The 15,129-nt window shown below is 45.6% G+C and overlaps 1 protein-coding gene across 1 annotated transcript in view; it reads left to right on the plus strand.

Annotated features, from left to right (window-relative positions):
- Nucleotides 1-15,129, plus strand: part of AP3S1 (adaptor related protein complex 3 subunit sigma 1) — a 112,879-nt gene that overhangs the window by 24,443 nt on the left and 73,307 nt on the right. Inside the window, exons 2-3 of the mRNA XM_040421654.1 lie at nt 325-416; nt 7,861-7,972. Of these exons, the coding sequence (XP_040277588.1) occupies nt 325-416; nt 7,861-7,972 (204 nt within the window). The remainder of the gene's footprint in view (nt 1-324; nt 417-7,860; nt 7,973-15,129) is intronic.

A 15,129-nucleotide genomic window follows, 5' to 3' on the forward strand; every position in this document is an offset into this window, starting at 1 on the left:
AGGCAGTATGCCTGGTTTAATATGAGTTGATCTTGCTGACAGAGCTTCTTTAAGGCATCCATCTTAATTACACCTGAGCGTTTAGTAGTGTGTCACTTTGTGTGGATTTGAGGTACATGTAGAATAAAAGCTTGTTATTACATTATGTATGACTTCATTGTGTGTGACTTTGGGGCAACACTTCTCAGATTAATAATGTCTCTTTAGTTTTTTCAGCGGTTATTTGTCAAATAGGGCTAACGTGACTGGTCTCCTTTGGCCTGGTTTCTTCTTCTGACCTAGTTTTTCTACAGCGTTGTTAATGTGCGTTTTCATTTCTTTCAGAGTGAAGATATACAACAGCAGATTATCAGAGAAACATTCCATCTCGTGTCTAAAAGAGATGAGAACGTCTGCAACTTCTTAGAAGGAGGATTGTAAGTATAGACGCAGTCGTGGCTTTGATAAGGCTCCGGCCACATCACGATTTTGCATCTCATTGAAAGGTTCTGAGTAGGGATGAGCGAACCCGTGGAAGTTCGGGTTCATCCGAACTTCAGGTCAAAGTTCGGGACCTGAACTTGACCCTGAACACCATTGAAATCAATGGGGACCCGAACTTCACTTTATTATTTTCCGTTATAACATGGTTATATCTGAAAATAATAGCATTCTTAAGACAGAATGCAAAAGAACATGGCCATTTAGGGGTTCAAAAAACCACAACTCGCCTCATCCACTTGATCACGCTGCAGCAGTCTTTTCTATCTTCATTCAGCAGGACCTGCGATGTGTGCGATGACGTCGCCGTGCTCTCCCATGTGGCAGGTCCTGCTGAATGACGATAGAAGAGACTGCTGCAGCGCGATCAAGTGGATGAGGTGAGTTTTTTTGTTGTTTTATTTTATTTTTTATATTATTTTTATTTTTTTACCCTAAATGGCTATATTCTTTCGCATTCTGTCTTAAGAATGCTATTATTTTCCTTTATAACGGAAAATAATAAAATCACCCGAACACCGGACCTGAACTCGGACTTCAGTGAAAAGTTACCTCATCCCTAGTACTTGGTTCTTTTGGCTGAAATTTTAAAGGGGTTATCCCACAAATGTAGTTTAGTGCCCTCATTAAGAGAAAGAAAATAAGAGTCTTGCAGGTCTGATACCTTTAAAATGGCAGAAGTAGAAGCAATGATGTTACCTAACGAGAACACATTTTACACACACATTTAAAGCTGCTTTTGCTCTTTTATCTGAAGGACTTTCTTTCCTTTTTTCTGGTTGGGCTGGAGCTTATCAATGACCTGTATCTCCCAGGATGCATTGCCATACAATTTTATTAACAGCTTCCTTCTCTGCCCCTCACATATAGCGTGGTGATACATATGGTAATACCCCTGCCTGTAGAGATATAGCTATGTGTTTTTTTTGTTTAGTTTCTTTTTCAATTTAGAAGTAGGGATGAATGAATGAAAGGTGTCTGGCCAACTTAATCTTCTTCGCTGAGGGGAGGGGAAGGGAAGCTGCTGGGCACGTTAGTTCACCACTGAATACAGGAGAAGATGGACCAGAAGGATAAACAGGGGGCGCTACCAGATTTACTTTTCATGGGAGAACCCCTTAATGGGAAGCACCGGGACACACATATAGAGACTGCTTTTTTTTCCTATTAGAACACATCCTGTTTTTAATGTTTTGTTTAGAAGTCAGTGGCAACAGGATAGTATTTCCGCTTTTAAAGGACCCTATTTTTCTAACTATAAGGGCTCAAGCACCCGACCGTATGGCATTTTCAGTGTTTTGCGGTCCATTTTTTTTACGGATGCTTTGTTCCGTTTTTTGTTTCCGCTGTGTTTCCTTTACGTTTTTCCGTATGCCATATACAGTAATTACATGGAAAAAATTGGGCTGGGCATACCATTTTCAAAAGATGGTTCCGCTAAAACGGAACGGATACGGAAGACATACGGATGCATTTCCGTATGTGTTCCGTTTTTTTTTTTTTTGCGGACCAATTCACTTGAATGGAGCCAAGCACCGTGATTTGCGGACAAGAATAGGACATGTTCTATCTTTTCACGGTACGGAAATGCTGAAACGAAATGCACACGGAGACACTTCAGTTTTTTTTGTATGTACCGCATACTGAACTCAAAAAACAGCCAGTATAGTGAACGCAAAATACTGTTGTGTGCATGAGCCCTAAGAAGTACCTTTTAGCAAGAAGAAAATCTTGTTAAAGGAGTGCCTGTGTCTTATAATCCACAGAGTGGTCCAGCAGTTCCAGACCACCCTGACTGCTTCCTTAATGATCCAGCGCACTTACAGCGCTTTGCTGGATCAATGAAAGAGCTAATGGCGTACCTCCGATGGGGGCAGAGCAAGCAGCTGCTATGGGGTCTGTGGGGGTTAGGGTGCCCGGCTGTGGATAGCTAGCTGTGCAGAAGAGAAGATAACATGTGGAGAAGGACCTGAGTGATGCCATCATCATGTGACCAGTGCAGGAAGAGACAGAGCTCAGCAGTGCTTCGGAGAAGTGGTGAAGGACCTGTGTGATGTCACGATCTAAGGTGGAGGAGCTCCTGTGCTGCGTGTGTAGGAGAGATTAGTGGTTTCTCTTCCTCTGTAAGTTGTATTGCCTGATGGTCCATAATATCCTAGAAATGCTGGGAGTTATAGTTCTCTCCTATTATATCCCTCCGCACGTAATGTCCACTGATGCCCTATAATACCAGTCTGGACATGCTGAGAGTTGTAGTTCCACTTATATCCCCCCCCCCCCTATAATGTCCACTGATGTGTGTGTGTGTGTATTTGTATAATGTCATGAACATGGAGAATAAGGCTACTTTCACATCTCCGGTTCTTCCAGAACAGCCTGCTGCATTTCACTGGATCTGGCACTGCCGGATGTGGACAGATTGTCTGTCAGCCTCATTAAGTATAATGGGGTCCGGCGGAGATCTGTACGCATTATGGTAGACAAGCGGAGAATCGGTCGGACAGAAACCGCTGCATGCTGTTGTTTGTGTCCGGCCAATTCTCCTCTGGTCTGCTGGAACAGCCATGTCTGAGTTCCTCACCAGAGGGTGCAAGGACAAGCATGGTGGGACACAACAGAGCAATAACTGGAGGAACACTTACTTGGATAGGTACATTTATTGAGGTGACTACATCAGGGCTTGACAAATTTCCTTGGAATCTAGGAGCCAGCTAAAAAAGTTAGGAGCCGTTTTTTATTTTTTACCTTTATAAAGCCTTATTTTCAGCGACAAAAATAACACCTCTTAAACTAACATATAAAGAAGTCTAGAACCAAACAACATGGGCATTGTTTATTATCAGTGTACTGTGACGTCACTGTGTGTATAATCCCTGCGCTGTGACGTCACTGTGTGTATAATCCCTGCGCTGTGACGTCACTGTGTGTATAATCCCTGACAGAACTGAGATCCCTTCCCCAGAATGTTTGGTCCGGGCTCATCATTCATCTCATAGAACTGCAGCTATGAAATCCACAGCGTATTGCAGCAAATACCAGCAAAATGGATAAGATTTTACCCAAAATCCTCACACTTAATAAAATCCACACGGAAATTAACCTACTGTGCACATTTCAAATCCGCACCGTGGTAATATATGATTTCACCATGTGTAACTGATCGTGGCTGAATTCCACAGCAAATCCACACGCTACATGTAGAGTTTGATAAAAATCCACAACAGGTAATCTTTTCATTGGAATTACCCCAGGAATACTGCGGGGGCCTTCCAGCTCTCTCATGGATTGTCACCCAGCTTTCCTGGTCTCCTAGTCCTGAGGAGAACATATCTCAGTACGGGAACATATAGAGAAGTTATCAGATGATTTAGCCATTCAGGAGTCCTATGGCAGCTCCTAGGAGACCTGTGTGGTATACAGCCTGTCACCCACCTTTCCTGAGGAGAATATATCTCAGTATGGGAACATATAGAGAAGTCATCAGATGATTTGGCCATTCAATAGTCTTAGTTCTCATAGGAGCTGCAACCCGGCTTTCCAAGACTCCTGAATGGGTACATCATATGATAATGTATCTAAATGTTCCTATACTGAGATATATTCTCTTCAGGAGACCAGGAAAGCTGGGTGACAGACAGCCTGTATACCACACAGCTCTCCTAGGAGCTGCCACCCGGCTTTTTGTGTGGTATACAGGCTGTCACCCATCTTTCCTAGAAGGGGAAAGAACTAAGAAATGGCCGAATGGTAACTGCAGGGATGGAGCACGGTGCAGGAATGGCCACCAGTTGTGGCTAGCAGGAGCTCCGCCCTAATGACGGCAGCAGGTATGCAGCTCCCCGCTGGGTTCATGGCCGTGCTCGAGGCCAACTTGGCTGCAGCAGGCAGACATTACAAACTTTGAGCCTACCGGATAAGTGCAGAGCACATCATTTACCGCCGCAGAGACGGCCGTGCAGGGACCTGGCAGCACTTGGTGCCCTGGGATGTTGCGCTGCCCGATCATGTCCCCTGCTGTATACAGCAGGAGGAATGATGATGGGCTGATTGTCTTTCCTCCACTTGTCAGCGAGTGCAGCGCCGCTACCTGTGCTCCCGCTCTGCCTCCCCTGCACGAACTCCTCTTCTCCCGCCGTGCCTCTCTCACCGGGACACTGACTCTGATGTCTGCCGGACAGTTATCGCATAAGTATCGGCCGGGCTCTGGTAAAGGCTTCGCCATTTTTAACTGCCCTGGAGATGACGCACGGCGACATCAGCACGCTGCGACCGATAGACGGTGAGAGAGAGTGGCCAAACCACGATGGAGCCGAAAGCTGAGGGGTCTGGGCAGGGTGGCAGTCCGAGCCTGGGCGCAAGTGATTTAAAAAAAAAAAGGTTTCATTTTGCTCGCGGTCCTAACCCTCCAGTGGCTGCGCCCGGCTGCTGGTGTGCTGGGCCTATTTTCAAGCAGTGGCAAATACCCAGGCGCCAGGACGAAATTCCTAGTCGCCATGGCGACCTGGCGCCTGGGATTTGTCGATCCCTGGACTACATGTGTCATTGCTGTTTGTTACAATAGTCAGCAGAGTACACATTTAGGTTAACAGAAGCTGACCAAAACTATTAACCCCCACCACGCTAGACCCCATAGTTACTGAGCTTGACTCCTCCATTAAACCACTAAGGAAGATTTAATAAGTAGAACTAATATATATAAATGGGGTGCGTCTTAGGCCTCATGCACACGACCGGTTTTTTTTGCGGTCCACAAAAACGGGGTCCGTAGGTCCGTGATCCGTGTCCGTTTTTTCTTCCGTGGGTCTTCCTTGATTTTTGGAGGATCCACGGACATGAAGGAAAAAGTCGTTTTGGTGTCCGCCTGGCCTTGCGGAGCCAAACGGATCCGTCCTGATTTACAATGCAAGTCAATGGGGACGGATCCGTTTGACGTTGACACAATATGGTGCAATTGCAAACGGATCCGTCCCCCATTGACTTTGAATGTAAAGTCAGGAGTTAATATACCATAGGATCTGAGTTTTCTCCCATTTTCACCATGGGAACGCCTCTGTTAGAATATACCATCGGATTTGAGTTAGATCGTGAAACTCAAATCCGACAGTATATTCTAACACAGAGGCGTTCCCATAGTGATGGGGACGCTTCAAGTTAGAATATACTACGAACTGTGCACATGACTGCCCCCTGCTGCCTGGCAGAACCCGATCTCTTACAGGGGGCTGTGATCCGCACAATTAACCCCTCAGGTGCTGGACCTGAAGGGGTTAATTGTGCGTATCATAGCCCCCTGTAAGAGATCAGGGGCTGCCAGGCAGCAGGGGGCAGACCCCCCTCCCTCCCCAGTTTGAATATCATTGGAGGCCAGTGTGCGCCCCCCTCTCCTTCCCTCTATTGTATTATCATTGGTGGCCAGTGTGCGCCGGCCCCCCCTCTATTGTATTAATATCATTGGTGGCCAGTGTGCGGTCATGTACACAGTTCGTAGTATATTCTAACTAGAAGCGTCCCCATCACTATGGGAACGCCTCTGTGTTAGAATATACTGTCGGATTTGAGTTTTCAAGCTTCGGATCCGTCTGTATGAAAGTAGCCTACGGATCACGGACACGGATGCCAATCTTGTGTGCATCCGTGTTTTTTCACGGACCCATTGACTTGAATGGGTCCGTGAACCGTTGTCCGTCAAAAAAATAGGACAGGTCATATTTTTTTGACGGACAGGATACACAGATCACTGAGGCGGATGACAAACGGTGCATTTTCCGAGTTTTCAACGGACCCATTGAAAGTCAATGGGTCCGCAGAAAATCACGGAAAACGGAACAACGGCCACGGGTGCACACAACGGTCGTGTGCATGAGGCCTAAGGCTACTTTCACACTTGCGTGGTTAATTCCGGTATTGAGATCCAGCAAAGGATCACAATACTGGAATTAAATCCGTTCTGTTAGGAAGCGGTTCTGTGAAAAATCAAAACGGATCCGTCAGTAAATACATTGAAAGTCAATGGGTGACGGATCTGGTTTTTTAGGTTCCTTAAAGGGTTTCTACCACTTCGTTTTCACATAATTAGCTTTCAGACACTAGCGATCCGCTAGTGTCTGCTCTACCAAACCATCCTAATCTAATAGCTTTTTGTGCAGCCGTTTCGCTAAAAAACGAATTTATATTGATATGCTAATGAGCCTCTAGGTGCTATGGGGGCGTCATTAGCACCTAGAGGCTCTGTCTACCTTCACAAAATGCAGCCGCCCAGCGCGTCCCTCCTGCCCGCCCATCTCCTCCGGAATGCGATCCTCCCTGTGAGCCAGCGGACGAATTCTCGCGCATGTGCGTCTGTATTCGGCGCATGCGCAGTGAATGTCTGACCGCTTTCTGCACAGACCTCTCCACTGCGCCTGTTCCTCGGAGCACTATGACGTCATCGGCGCAGGCGCAGTGGAGATGTCTGTGCAGAAAGCGGTCAGACATTCACTGCGCATGCGCCGAATACAGACGCGCATGCGCAAGAATTTGTCCGCTGGATCACAGGGAGGATCGCATTCCAGAGGAGATGGGCGGGCTGGGCGGCAGCATTTTGTGAAGGTAGACCGAGCCTCTAGGTGCTAATGACGCCCCCATAGCACCTAGAGGCTCATTAGCATATCAATATAAGTTCGTTTTTTAGCGAAACGGCTGCACAAAAAGCTATTAGATTAGGATTGTTTGGTAGAGCAGACACTAGCGGATCGCTAGTATCTGAAAGCTAATTATGTGAAAACGAAGTGGTAGAAACCCTTTAAAAAAACGAATCCATCACCATTGACTTACATTTTCAGTGCAAGATAATTTTATTTTTTTTTCTCATTTTTATGATCTGACACAAAATAGAATGCTGCCAGATCGGAAGACATCCTGAACGGATCTCATTCCATTTAGAACGGATGAGGACTAAACAGAAAAGTTTTTGTTTGTTTTTTTCTGGTATTGAGATCTTCGGATGGAAAGCAACAACCCAAGTGTGAAAGTAGCCTTAGTTTGGCTTTGTTTGCTCAGATTTAGACATAATCCAGATGGCTGTATTAAAAATCGTTCAACACAGACGATTATTAGTAGGGCATTGAGGTCCAAATGTCTTCGTGAGACACAGAGCTGGAGCTAGGGCCATACAATTATGACTAAAACGACCATAATATTCTTAAAAAAAATAAACCTGTGGGAACTAGGGGATTAGAATATTCTAAAGTTGGATGCAGTAAATCTCATGACTTTTCACAGAAATCCATTACAGCTAAACATTTTTTAATTTTTTAAATAACATGAAGAGAAATAAAGTAGTGATTACTGGTAATAGCAGGCATACGCTCCTTGTCTGACTGATGTGAATTGTGTTTGCAGGTTAATAGGAGGATCTGACAACAAGCTCATATATCGACACTATGCAACACTGTACTTCGTCTTCTGTGTGGATTCCTCGGAGAGTGAACTTGGAATTTTAGATCTCATACAGGTAAGTAGTACAATAAATAATTTTACATCACAGGTGGTGAAAAGCTGGTTACTGTAAGGGCTCATGCACACGAACGTATTTTCTTTCCGTGTCCGTTCCGTTTGTTTTTGTGGGCCATATGCGGAACCATTCATTTCAATGGGGCCGGAAAAAAAAAAAACGGACGTTACTCCGCGTGCATTTCGTTTCCTTATGTCCCTATTTTCGTTCCACAAATGACTAGAACATGTCCTATGTCACATTACGGACAAGGGTAGTACTGTTCTATTAGGGGCCAGCTGTTCCGTTCCGCAAAATACGGAATGCACACTGACATCATCCATATTTTTTGTGGTCCTGTGCATGATGCTTAAGGGTTATTGAACTAGAGCAGTGGTGCCCAACCATTTTTCATCTGAGGGCCGCACTTGACATAGTATAAATTTCGCGGGCCAGAACCAGGTAGCTTTGACGGAAAGAAATGCAAACACTGTGAGGGGGCACGTATGAGCATTACTACTGTGAAGAGTAAAATATCTGGGCATTTTTTATGTGAAGGGGGCACATGTGAGCATTACTACTGTGAAGGGGGCACATGTGAGCATTACTACTGTGAAGGGGGCACATCTGGGCATTTTTTACGGTGAAGGGGGCACATCTGGGCATTTTTTACGGTGAAGGGGGCACATCTGGGCATTTTTTACGGTGAAGGGGGCACATCTGGGCATTTTTTACGGTGAAGGGGGCACATCTGGGCATTTTTTACTGTGAAGGGGGCACATCTGGGCATTTTTTACTGTGAAGGGGGCACATCTGGGCATTTTTTTACTGTGAAGGGGGCACATCTGGGCATTTTTTTACTGTGAAGGGGGCACATCTGGGCATTTTTTTACTGTGAAGGGGGCACATCTGGGCATTTTTTTACTGTGAAGGGGGCACATCTCTGGGCATTTTTTTACTGTGAAGGGGGCACATCTCTGGGCATTTTTTACTGTGAAGGGGGCACATCTCTGGGCATTTTTTACTGTGAAGGGGGCACATCTCTGGGCATTTTTACTGTGAAGGGGGCACATCTCTGGCCATAGAAAGACTAAGGAGTGGAATGCAGGAAACTCTCTCTAGAAATGCCTTGCGGTGCAATATTATGAGTCCTCTCTCCCTCATTAATATTGCTAAGCGCGTTCTGAGGAGCAACCCAGGCGGCTCACATGGGCACCAGACCCAGTGATCACATATTAATAAATAGGCTCAGGTCCAATCACTTCCACCACTACCACACCTCGCCAGTCACATCCTTCATAGACCTCCTGCTCCCATCTGACTCATCCTTACCTTCTCCTTCAACGTGCTCTGATGGCTTGCTGAGAGTCCAGAGGGGGTCTGTACGGGCATGGTGGGTGGGTTCATTTCTTGGTGGGTTAATTTGGGTTCATTTATTGCCCCCTCTGTGCATATACAGTACAGACCAAAAGTTTGGACACCTTCTCATTCAAAGAGTTTTCTTTATTTTCATGACTATGAAGGCATCAAAACTATGAATTAACACATGTGGAATTATATACATAACAAACAAGTGTGAAACAACTAAAAATATGTCATATTCTAGGTTCTTCAAAGTAGCCACCTTTTGCTTTGATTACTGCTTTGCACACTCTTGATGAGCTTCAAGAGGTAGCCCCCTGAAATGGTTTTCACTTCACAGGTGTGTCCTGTCAGGTTTACTAAGTGGGATTTCTTGCCTTATAAATGGGGTTGGGACCATCAGTTGCGTTGAGGAGAAGTCAGGTGGATACACAGCTGATAGTCCTACTGCCGCACGAAGGCCATCTACTGTCTGGAACCGTTGTCCATTTTTGTAAACTTCCCTTGCCATCCATCCCCAAAGGTTCTTAATTGGATTTAGATCAGGGGAACACGCAGGATGGGCCAAAAGAGTGATGTTATTCTCCTGGAAGAAGTCCCTTGTCCTGCGGACGTTGTGTACTGTAGCGTTGTCCTGTTGAAAAAAAAAAACTGTCGTTACCACACAGACGAGGGCCCTCAGTCATGAGGAATGCTCTCTGCAACATCTGGACATAGCCAGCGGCCGTTTGACGCCCCTGCACTTCCTGAAGCTCCATTGTTCCACTGAAAAAAAAAAACGCCCCAGACCATTATGGCGCCCCCTCCACTGTGGCGCGTAGAAAACATCTCAGGTGGGATCTGCTTGTCATGCCAGTAATGTTGGAAACCATCAGGACCATCAAGGTAAAAAAAATTCTCATCAGAGAATAAAACTTTCTTCCACCTTTTTTAAATGTCCCATTTTTGGTGCTCTCTTGCAAAGTCCAAACGAGCAGTTCTGTGGCGTTCATGGAGACTAGGTCTTTGAAGACGTTTTTTGTTTTTGAAGCCCTTCAGTCTCAGATGCCGTCTGATGGTTATGGGGCTGCAGTCAGCACCAGTAAGGGCCTTAATTTGGGTCGAGGATCGCCCAGTGTCTTGACGGACAGCCAATTGGATCCTCCTGCTCAGTGCTGATGAAATTGTTTTGGGTCTTCCACTTGACTTTTTTGTTCCATAACCCTCAGGATCATTTAAGAAATTCCAAATTACGGTCTTACTGCGTCCCACCTCAGCAGCGATGGCGCACTGTGAGAGACCCTGCTTATGCAGTTCAACAACCCAACCACATTCAAGAAGGGAGAGTTTTTTTGCCTTTGCGTTCACAACGTGTGACTACCTGACAGAAAATGACAATGAATCCACATCTTTGCACAGATTTGGCCTTTTAAAGGCATTTGGTCCTAAACTTTTGATCAGCTGAAAAACAGCCTGTTTCAGTTTATTCGTTTTTCATTAAATTGAATGCTCAAAAAATGTTTTGTCTCACTCCCATTTCTTCTTGTTTCATGTTGAAGCTCTACATGGAACCTTGTTAAGATCCAGCCATGCTAAATATGATTTTTTGCCATTTTTCAAGTGGTCTTAAACTTTTGATCAGGACTGTATACAGTTGCAAGAAAAAGTATGTGAACCCTTTTGGAATGATATGGATTTCTGCACAAATTGGTCATAAAATGTGATCTGATCTTCATCTAAGTCACAACAATAGACAATCATAGTCTGCTTAAACTAATAACACACAAAAAATTAAATGTTGCCATGTTTTTATTGAACACACCCTGTAAACATTCACAGTGCAGGTTTAAAAAGTATGTGAACCCCTAGACTAATGACATCTCCAAGAGCTAATTGGACTGAGGTGTCAACCAACTGGAGTCCAATCAATGAGATGAGAATGGAGGTGTTGGTTACAGCTGCCCTGCCCTATAAAAAACACACACCAGTTCTGAGTTTGCTTTTCACAAGAAGCATTGCCTGATGTGAATGATGCCTCGCCCAAAAGAGCTCTCAGAAGACCTACGATTAAGAATTGCTGACTTGCATAAAGCTAGAAAGGGTTATAAAAGTATCTACAAAAGCCTTGCTGTTCATCAGTCCACGTTAAGACAAATTGTCTATAAATGGAGAAAGTTCAGCACTGCTGCTACTCTCCTTAGGAGTGGCCGTCCTGTAAAGATGACTGCAAGAGCACAGCGCAGACTGCTCAGTGAGGTGAAGAAGAATCCTAGAGTGTCAGCTAAAGACTTACAAAAGTCTCTGGTATATGCTAACATCCCTGTTAGCGAATCTACGATACGTAAAACACAAAACAAGAATGGATTTCATGGGAGGATACCACAGAGGAAGCCACTGCTGTCCAAAAAAAATTGCTGCACGTTTACAGTTTGCACAAGAGCACCTGGATGTTCCACAGCAGTACTAGCAAAATATTCTGTGGACAGATGAAACCAAAGTTGAGTTGTTTGGAAGAAACACACAACACTATGTGTGGAGAAAAAGAGGCACAGCACACCAACATCAAAACTTCATCCCAACTAGGAAGTATGGTGGTGGGGGCATCATGGTTTGGGGCTGCTTTGCTGCGTCAGGGCCTGGACGGATTGCTATCATCGAAGGAAAAATGAATTCCCAAGTTTATCAAGACATTTCTGTCCACCAGCTGAGGCCCAACAGAAGATGGGTGTTTCAACAGGACAATGACCCAAAGCATAGAAGTAAATCAACAACAGAATGGCTTAAACAGAAGAAAATACGCCTTCTGGAGTGGCCCAGTCAGAGTCCTGACCTCAACCCGATTGAGATGCTGTGGCATGACCTGAAGAAAGTGATTCACACCAGACCTCCCAAGAATATTGCTGAACTGAAACAGTTCTGTAAAGAGGAATGGTCAAGAATTACTCCTGACCGTTGTGCACGTCTGATCTGCAACTACAGGAAACGTTTGGTTGAAGTTATTGCTGCCAAAGGAGGTTCAACCAGTTATTAAATCCAAGGGTTCACATACTTTTTCCACCTGCACTGTGAATGTTTACAGGGTGTGTTCAATAAAAACATGGTAACATTTAATTCTTTGTGTGTTATTAGTTTAAGCAGACTGTGATTGTCTATTGTTGTGACTTAGATGAAGATCAGATCACATTTTATGACCCATTTGTGCAGAAATCCATATCATTCCAAAGGGTTCACATACTTTTTCTTGCAACTGTATATCCATTTTGCCCCCTCTGTATATATTCCCATTTTTGCCCTCTCTTTATATTTGTCCCCTGTGTACATATTCATTTTTTTGCCCCCACTGTATATATTTCATTTTTTGCCCCGTCTGTATATACACTGCTCAAAAAAATAAAGGGAACATAAAAATAACACATCCTAGATCTGAGTTAATTAAATATTCTTCTGAAATACTTTGTTCTTTACATAGTTGAATGTGCTGACAACAAAATCACACAAAAATAAAAAAAATGGAAATCAAATTTTTCAACCCATGGAGCTCTGGATTTGAAGTCACACTCAAAATTAAAGTGGAAAAACACACTACAGGCTGATCCAACTTTGATGTCATGTCCTTAAAACAAGTCAAAATGAGGCTCAGTAGTGTGTGTGTGTGGCCTCCACGTGCCTGTATGACCTCCCTACAACGCCTGTGCATGCTCCTGATGAGATGGCGGCCGGTCTCCTGAGGGATCTCCTCCCAGACCTGGACTAAAGCATCTGCCAACTCCTGGACAGTCTGTGGTGCAACGTGACGTTGGTGGATAGAGCGAGACATCATGTCCCAGATGTGCTCAATTGGATTCAGGTCTGGGGAACGGGCGGGCCAGTCCATAGCATCAATGCCTTCGTCTTGCAGGAACTGCTGAGACACTCCAGCCACATGAGGTCTAGCATTGTCTTGCATTAGGAGGAACCCAGGGCCAACCGCACCAGCATATGGTCTCACAAGGGGTCTGAGGATCTCACCTCGGTACCTAATGGCAGTGAGGCTACCTCTGGCGAGCACATGGAGGGCTGTGCGGCCCTCCAAAGAAATGCCACCCCACACCATTACTGACCCAATGCCAAACCGGTCATGTTGGAGGATGTTGCAGGCAGTAGAACGTTCTCCACGGCGTCTCCAGACTCTGTCACGTCTGTCACATGTGCTCAGTGTGAACCTGCTTTCATCTGTGAAGAGCACAGGGCAACAGTGGCGAATTTGCCAATCTTGGTGTTCTCTGGCAAATGCAAAACGTCCTGCACGGTGTTGGGCTGTAAGCACAACCCCCACCTGTGGACGTCGGGCCCTCATATCACCCTCATGGAGTCTGTTTCTGTCCGGTTGAGCAGACACATGCACATTTGTGGCCTGCTGGAGGTCATTTTGCAGGGCTCTGGCAGTGTTCCTCCTGTTCCTCCTTGCACAAAGGCAGAGGTAGCGGTCCTGCTGCTGGGTTGTTGCCCTCCTACGGCCTCCTCCACGTCTCCTGATGTACTGGCCTTTCTCCTGGTAGCGCCTCCATGCTCTGGACACTACGCTGACAGACACAGCAAACCTTCTTGCCACAGCTCGCATTGATGTGCCATCCTGGATAAGCTGCACTACCTGAGCCACTTGTGTGGGTTGTAGACTCCGTCTCATGCTACCACTAGAGTGAAAGCACCGCCAGCATTCAAAAGTGACCAAAACATCAGCCAGGAAGCATAGGAACTGAGAAGTGGTCTGTGGCACCACCTGCAGAACCACTTCTTTATTGGGGGTGTCTTGCTAATTGTCTATAATTTCCACCTGTTGTCTATCCCATTTGCATAACAGCATGTGAAATTGATTGTCACTCAGTGTTGCTTCCTAAATGGACAGCTTGATTTCACAGAAGTGTGATTGACTTGGAGTTACATTGTGTTGTTTAAGTGTTCCCTTTATTTTTTTTGAGCAGTGTATTTCCTTTTTTTTGTTGCCCCTATAAATTTCATGATTTCTGCCCCCCCCGGGGCCGGACCCCTATGAAGTATTTGCTGCCGGCGTGCCACTGTGCCGCACTGCCAGCCGGCGATGTGTGCACATTTACACATATAAAAAAAAAAAAGATACTTACCTACTCTGCTCCGCTCCCGCTGTCTTCCAGCGTGTGCGCCGTGTGCCAGCGTCATCCCGTCAACCTGCGTGATCCCGCGAGACCTGACTCTGAGGTCCCAGGTCTGGATCATCACGGCAAAAATAGCGCAGCGCCGGATGGGCGGGGGCGGGTCCGGGGGTGGTGGTGGTTAGGTTACGTAACTAACTGGGCAGTGCTTCGCCGCCGCCCAGGTCCGACCTGACTGGCCATGAAACCATTAAAAGCACTTGCGCCGCAAAACTAATAATAGTACGGCAACTGTGTGCAAGCACGGGCCGCATGACACCGCTTCACGGGCCGGATGTGGCCCGCGGGCCGTAGGTTGGGCATCACTGAACTAGAGTAATCCTCATAGAGACCCCTTAATGAACAGTTAGGTCTGAGCTCTGTGATTTGATGGGTTACTGTGGTTTAAATCCCCAGCAGATGCATGTGTTAACCACACACATAAGGGGGCCACATTTTAAGGGGTCTGATCAGATATTAGTGGCATTAGCCTGTAATGTCTGTTCAGTTGGGGTCACGTTGTTTTAACGGGAACCTGTCACCATGAAAATGTAATGTAAGCTGCAGGCAACATGTTATAGAGCAGGAGGAGCAGAGCAGATTGATTGATAGTTTTATGGGAAAAGATTCAGTAATTGTATTTCATTAATTTCAATTTCTGCTCATTCTGGGCTTTGAAGTCAACGAGGC

The sequence above is a fragment of the Bufo bufo genome, chromosome 2 (assembly GCF_905171765.1).
Source record: "Bufo bufo chromosome 2, aBufBuf1.1, whole genome shotgun sequence".
Lineage (NCBI taxonomy): Eukaryota > Metazoa > Chordata > Amphibia > Anura > Bufonidae > Bufo > Bufo bufo.